The 17,493-nt window shown below is 40.9% G+C and overlaps 1 protein-coding gene and 1 long non-coding RNA gene across 7 annotated transcripts in view; one reads left to right on the forward strand and one right to left on the reverse strand.

The window, feature by feature from the left end:
- Positions 1-10,479, forward strand: part of PDZD2 (PDZ domain containing 2) — a 326,315-nt gene extending 315,836 nt beyond the window's left edge. For all 6 annotated transcript variants that reach the window (XM_070411946.1, XM_070411947.1, XM_070411948.1 and 3 more), the window contains 5 exons: positions 259-376; positions 3,079-3,180; positions 3,826-4,102; positions 5,093-5,227; positions 7,633-10,479. In XM_070411946.1, coding sequence (XP_070268047.1) covers positions 259-376; positions 3,079-3,180; positions 3,826-4,102; positions 5,093-5,227; positions 7,633-7,814 — 814 coding nt within the window. In that variant the 3' untranslated portion in view covers positions 7,815-10,479. The remainder of the gene's footprint in view (positions 1-258; positions 377-3,078; positions 3,181-3,825; positions 4,103-5,092; positions 5,228-7,632) is intronic.
- Positions 60-17,027, reverse strand: LOC139008571 (uncharacterized). The gene is made up of 3 exons (XR_011471161.1): positions 16,889-17,027; positions 3,026-3,296; positions 60-1,808 (listed from the first exon to the last, which is right to left on the reverse strand). It is a non-coding gene; the product is annotated as an uncharacterized lncRNA (long non-coding RNA).
- Positions 17,028-17,493: the final 466 nt, after the last annotated feature.

Raw genomic sequence — 17,493 nt, forward strand, 5'->3', positions numbered from 1 at the left:
AAGGTGACTGCAATTAAACAGGAAATCAATAACATCTTAAAACATTTCATTTGAGCCTATACATTGTTTATTTTTTAATATAGCAACTTTTGTTTACCACATTGGTCCCCTAACACCTTGGGGAATCCCTGAATCCATAGTTATTTCCACTGAAAATACCTACAATACAATCTAAAGGAGATCGTTTTAAATGCGTCGTTACAAAATAGAGAAATTGCTTTTTCTTTAATGTTCTCCTAATGTATTTATATTATTTAGTTTGGATCAACTTCTAGTCTCAGCGGGGGACCAGCAAAGATTACAGTCTGTTTTGTCATCGGCGAGGTCGAAATCTACCATCCTGACTCTCATGCAGGAAGCGAAAGCACAATCAGAGGTGAGTGAAATGCAGGGAACACGGACACAGAACTGCTGCCACATCAGTGCCCAGGTACAGCCACGCACTCAGAGGTCCGTGAGCCCTTCTCCAGGTCTCCTGTTGTGAGCTCACAGCCCAATCTCGCTTGCAGACTGCTTTAGAAGCTAAACCTTGTCTTGCGTTTTTAGGTGCCAGATTGGTGCAGTTGCTCATTTAATTCCCCAGTGGGGACTAGTTACTGACCTCCCCACCCCACCCTGCATTTGGAGTTTGTCTGCAGAGAGTCCTCAAAGGTACTTGTGGTGGAGAATGAGCACAAGCACCTTTGTCCACCTAGGTGGACATAAACTACTACCTGTCAAGGGCGCCACCTGCTGGGGAGATGAGTTAATGCCTGTGTGGCCTTGCCCTGGCCCCAAGTGTAAGAGTTTCTGAAGCCTGGGGTTCCAGACAAAGAAGCTAAATAGTCATAAAAAATTGGATGTGACGGTAACAGTAACAATTGAAACCAGGGGTTCCTATCTAGAATACTTCTCAGGACTATCCACAGAGATTCGAACCCTAAGAAATGAAAATTTTCTACTTAGAGAAAAAAGCAAGTATAAGCAATTTTCCTTGAGTACCTGGGTCACTGGTATCATCCAGAATTCTAACACTAGAAGGGCTGTGACGCTGGCCTCCAATGAGGAGTGAGCCAGAGGGAGAGGAGGTGGGTGGGATGAGACCAGTGGCCATTAGCGGCCTCTCCTGGTTCTCCGCCCACTGGTCTGGGTCTGTGCAGCCAGGAAACACCCTGAGGCATCTAGCATTTTTCACTTTCAGTAAAAGGGACTAATCTATTGTCTCCTTCCTCCTTCCACTTGTTGCAGTAAGCAAGCATTTTGCACGTGGACTCACTTGGTGATTTCCAGTCAAGGTCTGATCACGCTGTGCCAGGGGCCACCTGTACTCATGTTAGATAAAATGGTCTCAACCAACCTCACAAAAGGGAGGAACCCCAGGGTAGACTGTGTGTGTGTGCACAGGGTGCCGAGCGCCACCTGGAGTCATCTGGGGCCTCCCTCACCTCAGTTCCTATTCACCACCAGGCAGGCAGGTGTTATGCGTGGTGTTGAAGATCATGCTTGTTTTCATCAATATGCAGCTGTCTTCAGTTGGTTCCGGGCAAGTACAGATGTCCTCGCTCTGCCATCTTTAGACCAGAAGTTTCCTGCCTTGCCTTTTCTCAATGAGTATGGTGTGTAGGTGCTGAAAATGGAACTGTTCAGAACAGTTTCTTTGGCTTCTGAGGGCGCTGTGAGAGACTAGAGTCAAAAAACAAGCCCCGGTCTTCTGGTTTCTGGAGAGCTAAACCTTGGGGAGTCCCTGATGGTGATTCTAGCTTTCCTGATGCTGTACTGAGCTTCTCAGAAGCAAAATCCGGCCTGACGATCGATCAGCTTTCAGTATGCTGTAAATAATTTAAATAAAGCTTTGGTGAAAATGTGTCCTGGGACACAGGAGAGTCCCATTTTCAAGTATTGTTTCTTTGCTCCAATAATACATTTAAATAGAAGTAGCCCTCTTTCAGCATCAAACGTTACCTCTGAGCAAATGCACGGAGCTCATCTGCAGGCCACATCTCCCGTTTTTGTTAAGCTATCATCATTCTCTCCATTGAATGGTGCCTGAGCACACATATGGTCGAATTTGCCCATAACGTGTAGATTCCCAAACCCCAAAAGTTCTGCAGGACATTGTGTTGTTAGCATATGGAACCTTGGTTTGAATGAACTTTAGAGAAATGTAAAATGACTAAGATTAGGTCTTAGGACTTAACTAATAGAACCAACACTTTTCAAATATTGGGTTCCTTTCCCAGCACAATACAGAGGTGGTTTTCTCTTCCAACGTTTTCACTTTCTCTTGTCAAAGCAATCCTTAAAGGTTATTAAATTCTTCCTCTATTGCTGTTTGAGAGCACCTGAAATTGATGGATTATATATCACTTGATGGGAAACCCAGCAGATCTTTAAAATGTTGTGAGTCATCTCTAGCGTGTGGGTGGAAGAACTCAAAATTCAGTATAATTAGCCCAGCTCATTTTTATTTTAAAATCTCTAATCAAGGTATCTTTAGATCAGTGCTTGAAACATGGGCGGTCTTTTGTTCTTAACCTTAGAACACTACTAAGAATGTCCAATACAGGAGTTGACAGCTCTAATGTACTCTAATATTGTGACATACTTTATACCTTTAAACATACTCTGTATTTTATGAGTACTGGTTCACTGACTGCACGTGGAATCCAGTGAACTGAGCACGGGAGGTGGAGGGCATAGAACACGTAGCCTCAGCGTGCTTTTACCTGGCTCTTGGCACTTACGCGTCTCCCTTTGCTGCTGAACTATAGACATAACTGTAGAATAAGGAATGCCCTTCATGATCAAATTTGGGAGGACACCATTTGTTGGCTAGACTGGCTTCTAAAGTGTCCCATCCATGCCTTCCTACCCGTGGTTCTGTAGCTACAGGCTGGACCCTCGAAAACCTGTAAAGGCACCACCCAGAAGCGCAGCACAGTGGAGTCGTGGCTCCTCTAGTTGAAACCCCGTGAAAGCTCCTGAGGAACCACTGGGTTTCCTGGGGATAAACTGCAGCACTAGGGGGGTTTGTATCAGTACTCACCTGTTACTCTTGGCACAGGGAATATACTTTTTTCTTCTGTTTCTTCTCAATAGAATAAAGATGATGTCTGCTTCATAGTCTTGACCAAAAAAGAAGGCTCGGGTCTGGGATTCAGTGTGGCAGGAGGGACGGATGAGGAGCCAAATGCGATTGTGGTGAGTGAGGATGTGGAGACGCTCTCGGGAAAGTCATGCTAAAGCAGTTCTGAGTTCGAGTAGGACAAAACTCCTATCAGTGAGTTCACAGGTTGCTGGAGTTTGTTCACGGCCACCTGAACAAGAGGAGGGAAAGCAGTACGTAATATTTTCATTGACAAAGATAAGCCTTTTCACACATAGCTGACTGATAGACAGGCTAAGTGACCTATTAGGTGCCAATACACATAAACACAATTATGTATAGCCTCAAATTCACCTAAATATTTTGTTTATTCAGAAAGACCTTAGAATTAGCTGGCCATATCTGCTTTTGCTTATGAAATTACTTCTTAAGAACCACCACCTTTAAGTTTTGCATCACTCAAGCCTGTGAGATCATTAGGGAGATGCCACCTTTCCTGGACAAGGTCAGGTCCTGTTCCTCTTTGTAGTGTTACTGCCCCCTTCAGTGTTAGGCACATATCAGACATGCTGCTGGGCACTGACGTTTGTCATTCCACCCCTCACACTGAATGTGTTTTTGATATAAACCAAGTGTTTGCATGACCTGGGAAATTTGCCATTAGAAGGTTCCTTTACTGCAGACTCTTTGCTTTTACTGGAGGTCATAAATGACTTTGGCTTGTCCTGTCCTTGTCCCAGGTCCACAGGGTATTTTCTCAGGGGGCAGCTTCTCAGGAAGGGACTGTGAACCGAGGGGATATCCTCCTGTCAGTCAATGGTGCCTCACTGGCTGGCTTGGCCCATGGGGATGTCCTGAAGGTTCTGCACCAGGCACAGCTGCACAAAGATGTCCTCGTGGTTATCAAGAAAGGAAATGACCAGCCCAAGCCCTCCACCTGGCAGGAGCCACACATAGCCAACGGGAAGGGCTCGCTGTCCAGAGACACCATCTCCCTGGAGCCTGGAATGGGAATGGGTAAGACACCCCCTCACCAGCCAGCAGGGTGTGAGCAGCATAGACTCGGGCTGAACACAAAGGAAAATAATGGCCATTACCTTATTAGTTGGGTCACAGAAATTAAATGTAGTGAAGTCTAGTGTTTGTGGATGCTTCTTGCAAAAGCCGTGTTACAAATAACTTATTTAAAAACGACCCAGTAGCCGAAACCGGTTTGGCTCAGTGGATAGAGCGTCGGCCTGCGGACTGAAAGGTCCCAGGTTCGATTCCGGTCAAGGGCATGTACCTGGGTTGCGGGCACATCCCCAGTGGGGAGTGTGTAGGAGGCAGCTGATCGATGTTTCTCTCTCATTGATGTTTCTAACTCTCTATCTCTCTCCCTTCCTCTCTGTAAAAAATCAATATATTTTTTTAAAAAAAATAAATAAAAAAAAACGACCCAGTAGTTAAAGCCATACTATTGAAGACATAAATGACCATTTAACAGCTTCTCAATGTCCTAAGGAAGCCCTTTTGAACTTCCATCCTATTAGGGCTTAAGTGGTTGGTAAGTAAAACAAGAAACCCTTGTTCAGGGGGACTGAAAGGTGAGAGAAGCTCCAGGCTGAGCTTTGTCCTGGGAACATCCAGAAAGGAGGGTGTTTAAAGACAGTCCCTGCACTGTCGTCCCAGGCTCCACAGTAAGCCACACTAAGCGCTGAATGGGCACTGCTTCTGAAGCATAGGCTGGGTCCCAAGTGGGACTTCAGTCTTCACGGAGACGTGCACCGTCACGGGGGGTCTCTGGAGATTTCTGCTTGGACATAAAGGCATGCTCCACGCTTGCAGACCGTTGATTAGAAGACCGTTGATTAGAAGAGCAGAGGTGCAGGAACTGCAGGAACACAGCCAGGAGGGGAGACCAACCCTAACACTGGTCTCAAATGTTGTCATCAGCACTTCAAGGTAAATGGGACACGACAGGAGGTAGTGTAGTGAGTGTCCCTGTTGTCTCCATCTTCACTGCAGGGAGAAGAGGAGCTGCACAGGATGCTCTGTGCGTTGAAGTACTGAAGACCTCGGCTGGGCTGGGATTGAGCCTGGATGGAGGAAAATCATCCATGTCTGGGGATGGGCCCCTGTTCATCAAGAGAGTGTACAAAGGTAATGTCCCAGAAAACACAATCCGCCGTCCACTAGCTATCAATTTCTGTGTATGTCAGTGCCCCTTCCATTTGGAAATCAAATTTGTTTGAAAAGATCTAAAGTGTTTTTTCATGCTTTATAACATACTAGGGCCCCAGTGCACAATTCATGCACCTTGAAAGGAACTGTGGGCTGCGAGGCTGTGGTAGGCACAGGGGCAGGTCTTGGCCCAGCCCCTCCCGCCACGGCCCCTAGTCCCGTCTGCTGGCTTCGCCGCTGCTCCCATGCACTGATGGCATGGAGTGATTGGAGCCGGCGCCAGCAGTGGGTGCGAGCCCCAATTGCCCCTCAGGAGCAGGGGGAGGTGGAGAAGCCCTCAGGAGCTATCAGGGCCAGCAGCTGTCGCTTGCACCCACTGATGGCGCCGAGAGATCAGGACAGTGCTGGGCACCAGTAGCGGATGCGAGCGGGGCCAGCGCTGGCAGCAGGTGCGAGCGTTTGGTGGGGCTGCGGTGCACGGGAGCAAAGAATTTTCAGTAAAAACCAGAGTCTTGCCCCAATGACAGGGTCTGGCGCCCCTGCTCACCTGCTCCACCATCCCACAGTGGCCCACGCCTGCCATGTTCTGCACATGCCCCCTGGTGGTAAGGACACATCATAGCAACCGGTTGTTTAGTGGTTCTGCCGTTCAGTCTACTGGCATATTAGCCTTTTATTATATAGGAGGACAGGGTTAATGTGTGTTAGCCCTGTTGTGTTTTACACATATTCACTCATGTCATTCACATGACAATCCTACCATAAAGGTACTATATCGCACCTAAGGTCACAGGTATAAGTAGCAGACCAGGCGTGAACCCGGGTAGCCTGGCTCTAGAGCAGAGGTCCTCAAACTTTTTAAGCAGGGGGCCAGTTCACTGTCCCTCAGACATTCCACACATGCGCACTGCAGGCCTGGGACGAGTCGGCTGCTAAGCAGGACAGGCAGTGGTGGCAAAAACACCCGGCGGGCCGGATAAATGTTTTCGGCGGGCCGCAGTTTGAGGACCCCTGCTCTAGAGTCTGTGCCTCTGACTTCTACACTGTATCTCTAACTCCACGTTCCTGTCTCCCTATTCTTAATTAATCTGAGTTATTACTGATGACATTACTTAGCTTGGTATGTTCACATCAGAACAGCCAGTCAGGGGTACTTAACATCGACCAAGATTATAGTCATTTAACACATTGAAGACGGATCACGAGAATTCTCGCTTCATATTACACAGTGTTTTACAAAGTATCATACTTTAAAAAGATGTTAGCTTGTAAGAACATGTAAATAAGTAACTTCAAAATGCAATGGGTATTTTATTTTAAAGCGTGCCTTTAACATTTATTTAAAATGTTTTTTTGTTCAATAGAAACTTATCTGGCCATTGGGTAAAGCTAGCAATAAAACTACTAGTCCACAATGTGTTAAGATTGCAATTTCCAGACTATAAGCAAGTGAAATGGGAGGGAACAGTAGGTCTTTTCATGAACTTGAACTAACAATAATGTGTGTGTGTGTATATACCATATTTAATAGAACACTGATACTGTTAATATTAAATTTAGTAATGAAACAGCACTAATATTTAATATACTAATTATTATCATTGTCTTATTAAAAATTAGTATTAGGTTGTGTTATACTATCATTAACATAAAATGCTTATGTCCTTGAGTGGGTTGGATTTGAACTTTTCTTCCAGCTATATTTCTATTATTTTATCAATCATTATAACCGACTAAAATCATATATATATTGACATCAAATATTTAACAATGATTTTCAGAAATTTAGGATGGAATAGCTATATCTGTTTTTTGAGCCCTAAAATTTCTGAGAAAATTATTTTAATATTTGGGAATTTTTCTTTCAATGCCCTTTTTTCCATGTTAAGTGCACAGCCAGTGTGCACTTCTTCACTACGACTGTTTTAGATGTGTATGTGGAAAGCTTATAAACTTGCTAGACCATACACAAAGCTGCAGTACAGAAATATGTTATAGCTTCTAAGGAATCAATTAAGTAATCTCCAGTCACTGCTGGGCATGTAAGCACCTTCTCCGAACTTGGATATCGTAACCAACATCTTTAACAGAAGTTGAACCTGTTTCCCTGCATTTATTGGCCATTTGGATTTTAGCTATTGATTTCCTTTGTTCAAGTTTCTCTTTATTTTGTATTCTTTTGAAGTATCTTCTCAGCTGCTTAGATTTTTCACAGAAAAGGTAACAGATTTGAATTTTTAAAGTCAGATTTCTTTTTATGGGTCTCTCTCCTAAGACTATAAACATATTTTGAGATTTTTCTCACTGATGGTTTTAGCTTACTTAAGACTTCATTGTGAATACCATGGAAGTATCAAGCCCTCATTCTGTATTTACTCTCACAGGTGGTGCAGCTGAACAGGCTGGAACAATAGAAGCTGGGGATGAAATCCTTGCCATTAACGGGAAACCCCTGGTTGGGCTCATGCACTTCGATGCCTGGAATATTATGAAGTCTGTCCCGGAGGGACCTGTGCAGTTAGTAATTAGAAAGCATAGGAATTCTTCCTGCAATAAGCATGAGTAGTGACACATTTTTTATAAGAATCTTCTTTTCTCTGTTTCCTTCATATTTCAGCAAGTCAGAAGGACATCTCAAAACAGCAGAGAAACACTGGTGTAGGCAAGGACTATAAAAATCTCCACATTTTTACTAACAGATGATGCTCGACTCTGGAAGCCTTCCCTGGATCGCCTAGGCCAGGAGGGTTCGTTCTGTTCCGGTACCTGTCCCCGACCTTTCGCTGTTACTAATGGGGATATAAGACGTGGCAGGGTGCCTTCTTTCATTTCAAACATCCTTCGCTTCTCTTGGCCACCTCTCCCAACATCCCAATCGGGACAACTGGGGAGCCTACACAGGCTGAGGGGCAACACAAATGTCATGACTAAATGGACTCTAGTTTTTTATAATTTTGTAAGTAAATACCAATGCTTTAAGCACATTCAATGGACAGAACTGTAGGTCTGTATGTTACCCTGAAAAGAAAATGAGACTTTAAAATATAATAATAATCAATTTATGACCTAATGGTTAGGCTGAGCTCAGGAATTATCCAAAAATGAAAAAACAAAATACAGAAAGTGGTATATTTTAGTGAGTGTAAAGTGCAATATATGGCTGCAGAGTTCAACTCGGTGAGTTACTGATCACAGTGAAGTGTTGGTCATGGTCTAAAAGTGTCGATCGTAAGGCTGTTTTCAGAAATGCAGTTCTGATAAACTGTACTAAATAGCCATGAACTTGCTGCTTACAATGAGCAGAAAGTTCCAGCTTGGAAAGCACCTTGTATCTAGTTTGGAACTTGTCTTGAGTAAGTGCTTGAATTCAAGACTGGTCAACACAAAAGCAGGCAAAAATATCAGTCACTGGGTTTCCATTTCTATATTTTATGTACTCTTAACAGTAATTTAAATTTTTAGAAATCAAATATCTTTTTAGTATCCTTGGATTTATAAACATAGGCATTATATTTACCCTCCAAATAGAGAATCGTTAAGCGCCCAGCCTGTTTTGTCTTCTGGACGAAAAGTATAGTGTGACTGACTGGGCGCTTAACGTATTAAAATAATCCACTTAGGGGACTGTTGTTTTTCCCCCCCTTTCCCAACAAGCTTATAAAATGTATCGTTTCTAAGCATTGGATCACTTTTCCTGACCTGGGTATTATGACATATCTCTGCAGTGACTGAAGTTTTTTGCTTCTGTTTTGCAAATTATTCCTTTTGTCAAAACTGTTTCCCTGCAGACCACTGTAACTCACGCTGCTTGTGAAACTTGTCCCAGCTGCTCTCCTTTCGAAGCATGAACTTTGTAGGTGCTGTTCCTTGCTACAAAATTGGCTTTTATCCCCTCATACTTCAAACCGTCATTAGCTTCCTTTACCAAAATGGAGGAAAATGGAGGAAAGTGAGTCACTTTCAAGGTAAAGGAGCAGTACTACTATGTAGTTACAACCCAGATCCTCGGGGGGGCACACACTAGCTGACCGAGTCCAGGGAATACAGGTGAGACTGTGTACCTGTGCGCATGATGACGCTAAGGTTTATGTTGGAGCTTCTTTCAAAAACTATAGCTTGTGTCTATGGCTTAGAGAGAACAACACAAGTCATCATACCCCCGGATCATGGAAGCACTTGAGCTGTCACTTTGTGCATCATTTTTCTGGGTGATTAATCCCAGTAAACCTCTATGGAGTTGCCCAGAGAGGTCTCTCAAATGGGAGTAAAATATCTGATTGGTGTGAACCCAGATTTCTCATCTTTTAACAGGTTCTACAAAAGAAAACATAGTACAGGAATTAGCTAGAAAGATCTGATTAATTTAGCTTCTACTTTCACTACAATTCCAGGTAAGATACTATAGAAAGTCAGTACAAGGTGCATGCTAGATTGTTTTTAAGTCTCTGGAGTCAGTTGTGTGGTTTCTGTTTTCTTGACATGCAACTATTTGAAGTCAACACTGAAAACTATTTTTTGCCTCTACTCTTCCAGCTGTGCCTCCTAAGAAACAGTTCTTTGTGAACAGACAGGAATTTCTAGAGCAATGGGCTGGTCTCCTCCTGGGAGTCCCTGATTCTCACTCAAATCTGAGGAGTGCAAGGGTAGACCTCTGGCTCATTAAAATGTTAAAGTCATCAGCCATTTCTAGTAGATCTTGCCAGAATGGTTCCCTGGCTGACGGTTGGAACATAAGGGAGGAAGCAAAACTGTTTTTGACCCTAAGATAGAGAGCTATTTATTTATCTTCAGTGTTCAGGCATGACTAGTATTTCTAATTAGTCTAATAAATTCCCATACTTCCTGAAGTGAACACTAATGGTATTATCCTACTAAAACTTTCATTGTTTTGGTTTTTTAACTGGTCATTCACAATAAGCTATGAGGCTAAATATGTGTTATAACATGTAAATTGTAGTTGCAAGCATAGACCGTGAAGGTTGAGTTTCACTTATGTTCTACCAGACACATCTCATTTGATTTTATGGTTGACTTAATTGGCACCACACCTGTTGTATGATATACATAATCCTTTATTTATGTAAAATAAAATGCCTTATATTATTAAAGAGTTAAGTGCAATAATATGAAATAGCCTGTACATTTTTAAATGTCGCCAAGTTATGTAAACCCACATCTCTGTAAACAACTTTTTTTAAGTAATTTTAAAAAAATAAACACTCTGCTTATTACTTGTTTTTCTAGTTCTGCAACTATAGAATAACCTTTTAAATTATCAAGATAGTAAATGTTTATTGTTACCTAAGTGGGTGAAAGGTACAAAGGCAACAGAACTCAAGTCAACCACTCTTTCCCACAACCACACTCAGAATCTCACACAATCCAAATTGTTCACAACCTCCTGACCTTCCAGATTGTACTACCCTTCTTCCCACTACTACCTCTTGTCTTCAATTTCAACAAGCCCGCCCTTCATTCCCATATCCACTCAGACCAGACCCCACGGTGAGCACAACAATCCCCATCCAGACCACAGGCTCAGCTCCCTCACCCCAACTAAATCCTAGATCCTTCCAACGAGCCCACTACTTGGTTCTTACACACCGATTCCTACAGAAAATACCACAATCACTGCAAATGATGCTGCTATAAATTCAGGGTTTCCAACCTCAACTGGGCTCTTAAAGTTTCCTTGTCAGTTTTTTCTCTCATTCTTCACAATGACCACGTTTTTTTTCGCTAAACCCTGACCCATTATTATTCCCATTAAAGTCAGGAATACACTCAGAAAAGATGTTCACTAAGTTGAACAACAACGTTCTGGAAGTACAAGCCAATACAATTAGACAAACATTTTTAAAAGGGGTACATGTAAACTCAAACACATCAATGTAAAAATGATTAAAATATTACAATTTAGTAAGGTGGCTATCAAAAAGTACTCACCAAAACAAGAGCTTACCTAAATAATAACCAACAGAACATATGGGGAAAAACACCTAATTACAACAGCAATGGAAAAATATATTTAACCTTAGTTAGCCAAAACCAGCAAACCTAAACACAAACATATTCTATTAAGAGACATTAAAAAAGGTAACTCGAGCCCTAGCTGGTTTGGCTCAGTGGATAGAGCATTGGCCTATGGACTGAAGGGTCCGGATTCAATTCCAGTCAAGGGCACATGCCTGGGGTTGTGGGCTCGATCCCCAGTAGGGGCCGTGCAGGAGGCAGTCAATCGATGATTCTCATCATTGATGTTTCTCTCTTTCCCTCTCCCTTCCTCTCTGAAATCAATAACATATATATATTAAAAAAAAAAAAGGTAACTTGAACAAATGGGAGATACAGCTTATTCGTGAATAGAATAACTCAATGCTATAACGATTTCAGTTCTCCCAAGACTAATCTATGATTATAATGTAACTCCAACCATAATCTGAAAAGAATTTTTTAACCTGACAAAATTATTCTAAATTCCATTTGGTAGGATAAACATGTGAAAATAGCCAGAAGAATTTTGAAAGTATTGTAGGAGGGAGATAGCACTATTACAACATTATCAGAAACTATAATTAAAACAGTGCTCTTCTTCCATAGAACTGGACATGCAAACCACCGGAAAAAAGAGCTAAATATATGTATAGATAGTATTTCTAAATTCAAAGAAAATTCAAAGGTAACATTCTAAATTGGTGGCAGAAAACAAGATTATTCAATAACTGGTTTTGGATAAATTAGCTAGCTATTTGGGGGTGGCTGGGTGGAGGTGAAAGCTGGATCCTTGCAACAAGTATATCCCTGACAACAAAATAAAGTAGCAGAGTAGTCACAGATTTAAAAGCCAGAAAGGAAAACAAGCCCTGACCGGTTTGGCTCAGTGGATAGAGCGTCGGCCTGCGGACTGAAGGGTCCCAGGTTCGATTCCAGTCAAGGGCATATACCTTGGTTGCAGGCACATCCCCAGTAGGGGGTGTTCAGGAGGGAGCCGATCGATGTTTTTCTCTCATCGATGTTTCTCTCTATCCCTCTCCCTTTCTCTCTGTAAGAAATCAATAAAATGTTTTTAAAAAAAAAAAAAGAAAGGAAAACAAATCTAAAAAGCCAAATATATTGTTTTAATCATAAAGTGAATATGATGGTCAATTCAGAAGCTATACAACCACAGACTCATAATTTAACAAACCACTGGGCACTATCCCAGCAGATTCAGATAAGAGAGCAGAACAGTGATGTAGTTTTTTAATCTCACATCCCACCCATTCCCTACTCCCTACTGTTAACACCACACACATACACGGAGAGCAACTAGTACTGAAAAACCTTGGTGTAAACATCTATAACAGAACTTAGTGTGAAAGTACCCCCAAGATCCCCCAAATATACAAGTGGGTGGGGACAAACTACCAAAAAGACAAATTTGGTATCAGGATCTGTGCAAGGCCAAGTAGAAGGAAGCAACAGGGCATCTAGAGCCCTGAGACACCCTGACTCCCCACCCCATAATCAACAGGAATTCAGAGGAGCAACTGGGCAGCAGCTGAAACTGGAATTTTTCAAAACCTAGTGAAAAAATGTGGGCAAGTGTGTGAGGTCCCTGAAGAAGGTAGCGAGGGCTGGTGCAGGTTATGCACACTCAAAATCAACCTGCTAGTTCCTCAAACTGAGGAGAAACTACACGAACAGAATCCAAATTGAGCAGAACAAGAACAATAGAGGTCCAGACGAACAAGGCCCAGATAAAGCAGGGCAGAACCAGATCTCAGAAAGTAAGCGGACATATTTCTTTACACTTGACAGAAGGGAGAGGTCAGAGAATAGTTAGAAAAGCTACCCTGACCCACTTGTCCTTTCTAACAGAACAGGAAAGGCAATTTCATGTAAAAATGGGCAATAGAAGATAATCTAGGTCAAATCCCACACAAAGAAAAAAGAGAATAAGGAACAAATACACCCCTATGACAACAAAAGCATCACAGAGACATGCTGGGAGACCAAAGAAAACTATAACAATACCTCAAAACGCATTAAAATACATCAAGAAAACGACAGAAAAATAAGAATAATATAAACAAATTAGAAAACATTTTACAATGGGCATTAAAATTCAAGGGAAAAAATTTCAGAAAATACTAAATTAAAAAGATTATTCACAGTGAATAAATACAATAATTTCTTAAGATAAAAAGGGTGAAATGGCCCTAACCGGTTTGGCTCAGTGGACAGAGCATCGGCCTGTAGACTGAGGGGTCCCAGGTTCGATTCCGGTCAAGGGCATGTACCTTGGTTGCGGGCACATCCCCAGTAGGGGGTGTGCAGGAGGCAGCTGATTGATGTTTCTCTCTCATTGGTGTTTCTAACTCTCTATCCCTCTCCCTTCCTCTCTGTAAAAAAATCAGTAAAATATGTTTTTTTAAAGGGTGAAATGTTTAAAGATCAGTAAAAAAAGAGAGAAAAGAACCCAAGCAAAACGGACAAATAACTAAGATATATAATAGCAGTCCCCAAAGAAGAACACTTAAACAAGGGAACAGAACAAACAGAGCTTCAATTTTCCTAAAATTGAGAATGAAAAAAGACTTGACATTGACACTACATTACTGAAAGAACACACCATGTCCTATTCCAAAACAACCCAGAACAACACACTGTAGTAGCACTGGGGGAAATTGGAGGAGAAATCCTGTGGGCTTCAAGCAAAAAGAATAGGCATTCATGAGGGAAAGAAAATCATATTTGAATCAGACTTTGACAGTATGCCTTATGCCAAAAAAAAGAAAAAGACTGTGACCCAAGAAATTTATCCAGACAAACTGACTTTCAAATAAAAGGCTTCAGATACACTGTCGTTATCATACAGAAACGCATGGAGTGTTTGCTCACAAGCCCTTTCTGAAGAAACTAACAAATGAGCAAGACAACCAAAATGACTGGATAGACAATAATATAAGGAATGATGGTGAGCATTGAGTATGTGTTTATTTGAAGAGTTAAGATTAAGGTAAATTAAAGAGAAAGACTATGTTGTATAAACAGTGTTCTTACAATGCAGGTGCAACACAATTACAAAAAGTGGTTGAAATGGTAAGTTTTTTGTTATGTATATTGTACCACAATAAAAAAGGGGGAGAAGCCCTAGTCAGTTTGGCTCAGTAGATAGAGCGTAGGCCTGTGGACTGAAGGGTCCCAGGTTCAATTCAGGTCAAGGGCACATACCTCAATTGCAGGCTCAACTGCTGACCCTGATCAGGGCACATGCGGGAGGCAACCAATCGATGTGTGTCTCTCACATCGATGTTTTCCTCTCTCTAAAAAAACAATGGATGCCTGATTGGTGTGGCTTAGTGGTTGAGCATTGACCTATAATCCAGGAGGGTCCCAGTTTAATTCCCAATCAGGGCACATGCCCAGGTTGCAGGCTCCATCCCTAGTGGGGCAGCCAATTGATGATTCTCTCTCATCATTGATGTTTCTCTCTCTCTCTCCCTTCCTCTCTGAAGTCAATAAAAATATATTAAAAGGGGCTGGGGGAAGTACCTTTTAAGTTTACATTGATACTTTCTATTCAAATTTAGAACTACAAGGTTTTCTATCTTCTATCTTTAAGCTGTATCTTCATTTTTCCATATAAAGAATCCTGGTTCTCATGAAGAAAACTGATGAAACTGATAAAACACAATGTTTATTTCCATAAAATCGTAATACTTAAAAAACCAAATCAGTAACCTTTGGAGAATGCTGAGAAACCAACTTGATTTTGAAAACTGGTAAATAAAATGTATAATGTATCCTACCTTTCCTCTACAAACTACTAAAAGGTAATAAAGATAAGGTGAAGTTTCTCTTTATAGAAAAACTCTCATGAAGAAATGATAGGAATTAAAACATCACCAGTCAACAACCCCATTAAACAGGATCTAGTAAGAACTGAACAGCAAGAACGCTAACATCATAAAAGTAGAGATATTATATAAAGTAGAGATGCTATACATTTCCTGATAGAAGAACACATATCACCGATGACACTGTGTTGCCTACACAAACAAACCTGAATCTGACGAAGCCTCTAGATCCAATTACCAATTCTTGGAAAGTACAAAAGCCAGAGATACATTAAACTACATGTAGATGCAATCAGCAAAATCCAAACTTTGGGAAACTCTCAGGACAATGATCCAATTTCATCAACAAATATTTTATAAGGGAAAAAACAAGACGGGGTGTGTGGAGGGGGGAGGGGATGGGACCTATAAATTAGGAAAAATTTAAAATCACTTATCAAGTGAAAAACAAAACTAAACAGAACAAAATTATTAGAGATGCACACTGGCTGGGACCAGAAGATTATAATTGGAAGGAAGCCTTGAGCAGCTTCTGGATAAGCCAACAAGTTCTACTTCTGACCTGAGTGATGGCCGCAAACATATTTGCCTTAAAATAATTCATTAGCCTACCATTTGTTTATGTGATCTTCCATTTGTATTTTAATCATAAAAATTACATGAAATGCTTATATACATATGTATTCGTAAGTTTATATGATTGTTTATATGATTTTTATACTTGTTATATTTAATCATATCCCCCCCCAAAATTTATAGTAATACATATCACAGACCTGAATACTAGGCAAATGTCATTAGTAGGATAATTAAGGTCTCCACAGATTCCATGCTCAACACTGCACCTTACACTTTACTGAATGGGAAAGGAAAGGAAAAAGGAAAGGAAAAAGGAAAAAGGAAAAAGGAAAAAGGAAAAAGGAAAAAGGAAAAAGGAAAAAGGAAAAAGGAAAAAGGAAAAAGGAAAGGAAAGGAAAGGAAAGGAAGAAAAACTTATCATACACCAATTCCAAAGGCTGGGGAAACAAACAGCATCACAGACACAGGGCTAATATCCATAATATATTAAAAGTCCTGATGAATCAATACTTAAAAAGATGCCCATTAGAACAACGGATAAAGAACACAAACAGGTTAATTCAGAGAGAAAAATACAAACTATCTTTAAAGGTTTTATAAACAAAGACAGTAAATAACCAACCCCCCAATAACTAAAACAAGTTGACAATTATCTATTAGCTTGGCAAAGACCAGGATTGATGAAACCCTCTAAGTATTGGCCAGGATATAGGGAAACCAGCATTCATATTACTGGTGGGCATGTATGTTAACATCAATCTTACAAATCAATTTGGCTTTCTATTAATTCCTCCTACAGAAGTCAGACAAATAAAAAGACATATGTACATTAAAATACTGTTGGCAATATGAAAAACATGAGACTAATCCAAATGTCCATTAATGGGAGATTTAACGAAGTTATAAAATGAAGCCAAAAATGATGAAAAAGAATGATGTGTGCTTATTCTGAAAGCTCTCCACAATATAAAATATAAGTACAAAAAGTAAATTGCACACCAGTATATGATGATGCTACTGGAAAAATTGCACAACACTGGTCTATCAGAAGTAAACACCCATGTAATTCTAGCATTGGACTGAGAAAGTACTGTATACATATCAACATTTAACCATGTTACTATCCACACCCCTTTAAAGGACAGCCTGCAAGGTTATGAATATTAATACTACCCAACTGGTACTATTAAAGAATATATGACATTTGTGCAAAACTTACAAGAGCCAGGTGTATTATTCGGGGACCTGATGCGCTGTGATGAATTGGAATTTACCTTAGACTGTCAGTCTTCTTGACCTGAATGAAAGTGAAATGGAATAATGTTATCTGACAATATATAGTAAGTGCATACAAGATGGAGAGTTGGAATTGAATTTCATGAAATAAATACCTTACAGACTTGTGACTGGTGGTTTCCATGCTCCTGGGGCAAAAGTAGTCATTATTTATTGGCCCAATATTGCCACTGAACTGTCAGACACCAGCCTCTCTTTCCTTTGGGTGATGACCAAATTCAAAGGTGTGTTATACTGGAAAAGAGTATTGTACCCATCTATTCACAAACAATGGGAAGAACTGAATGATGGAATGTGTTAAGAGACCACTGGGCAATTCTGCTTCAGCAGTCCAGGGACTTTCTTGGCCATTTGACACCTGGTAATGCTTTTTTCTCCTAAGAACATATAGAATTATTCAAGTTTTTCATCCCCCAAAAATGTGAGTTATACCAAGATATTGTAATAAAGCAGGGATGTCCCTTTATCATTGTAGTTTGCGTAAGTGTGAGAATTTTTTGCATGCCTATTGTTTTTTGTCTGTTAGAG

The sequence above is a fragment of the Myotis yumanensis genome, unplaced genomic scaffold (assembly GCF_028538775.1).
Source record: "Myotis yumanensis isolate MYYU_CA2020_CCGP unplaced genomic scaffold, mMyoYum1.0.hap1 SCAF_4, whole genome shotgun sequence".
Taxonomy (NCBI): domain Eukaryota; kingdom Metazoa; phylum Chordata; class Mammalia; order Chiroptera; family Vespertilionidae; genus Myotis; species Myotis yumanensis.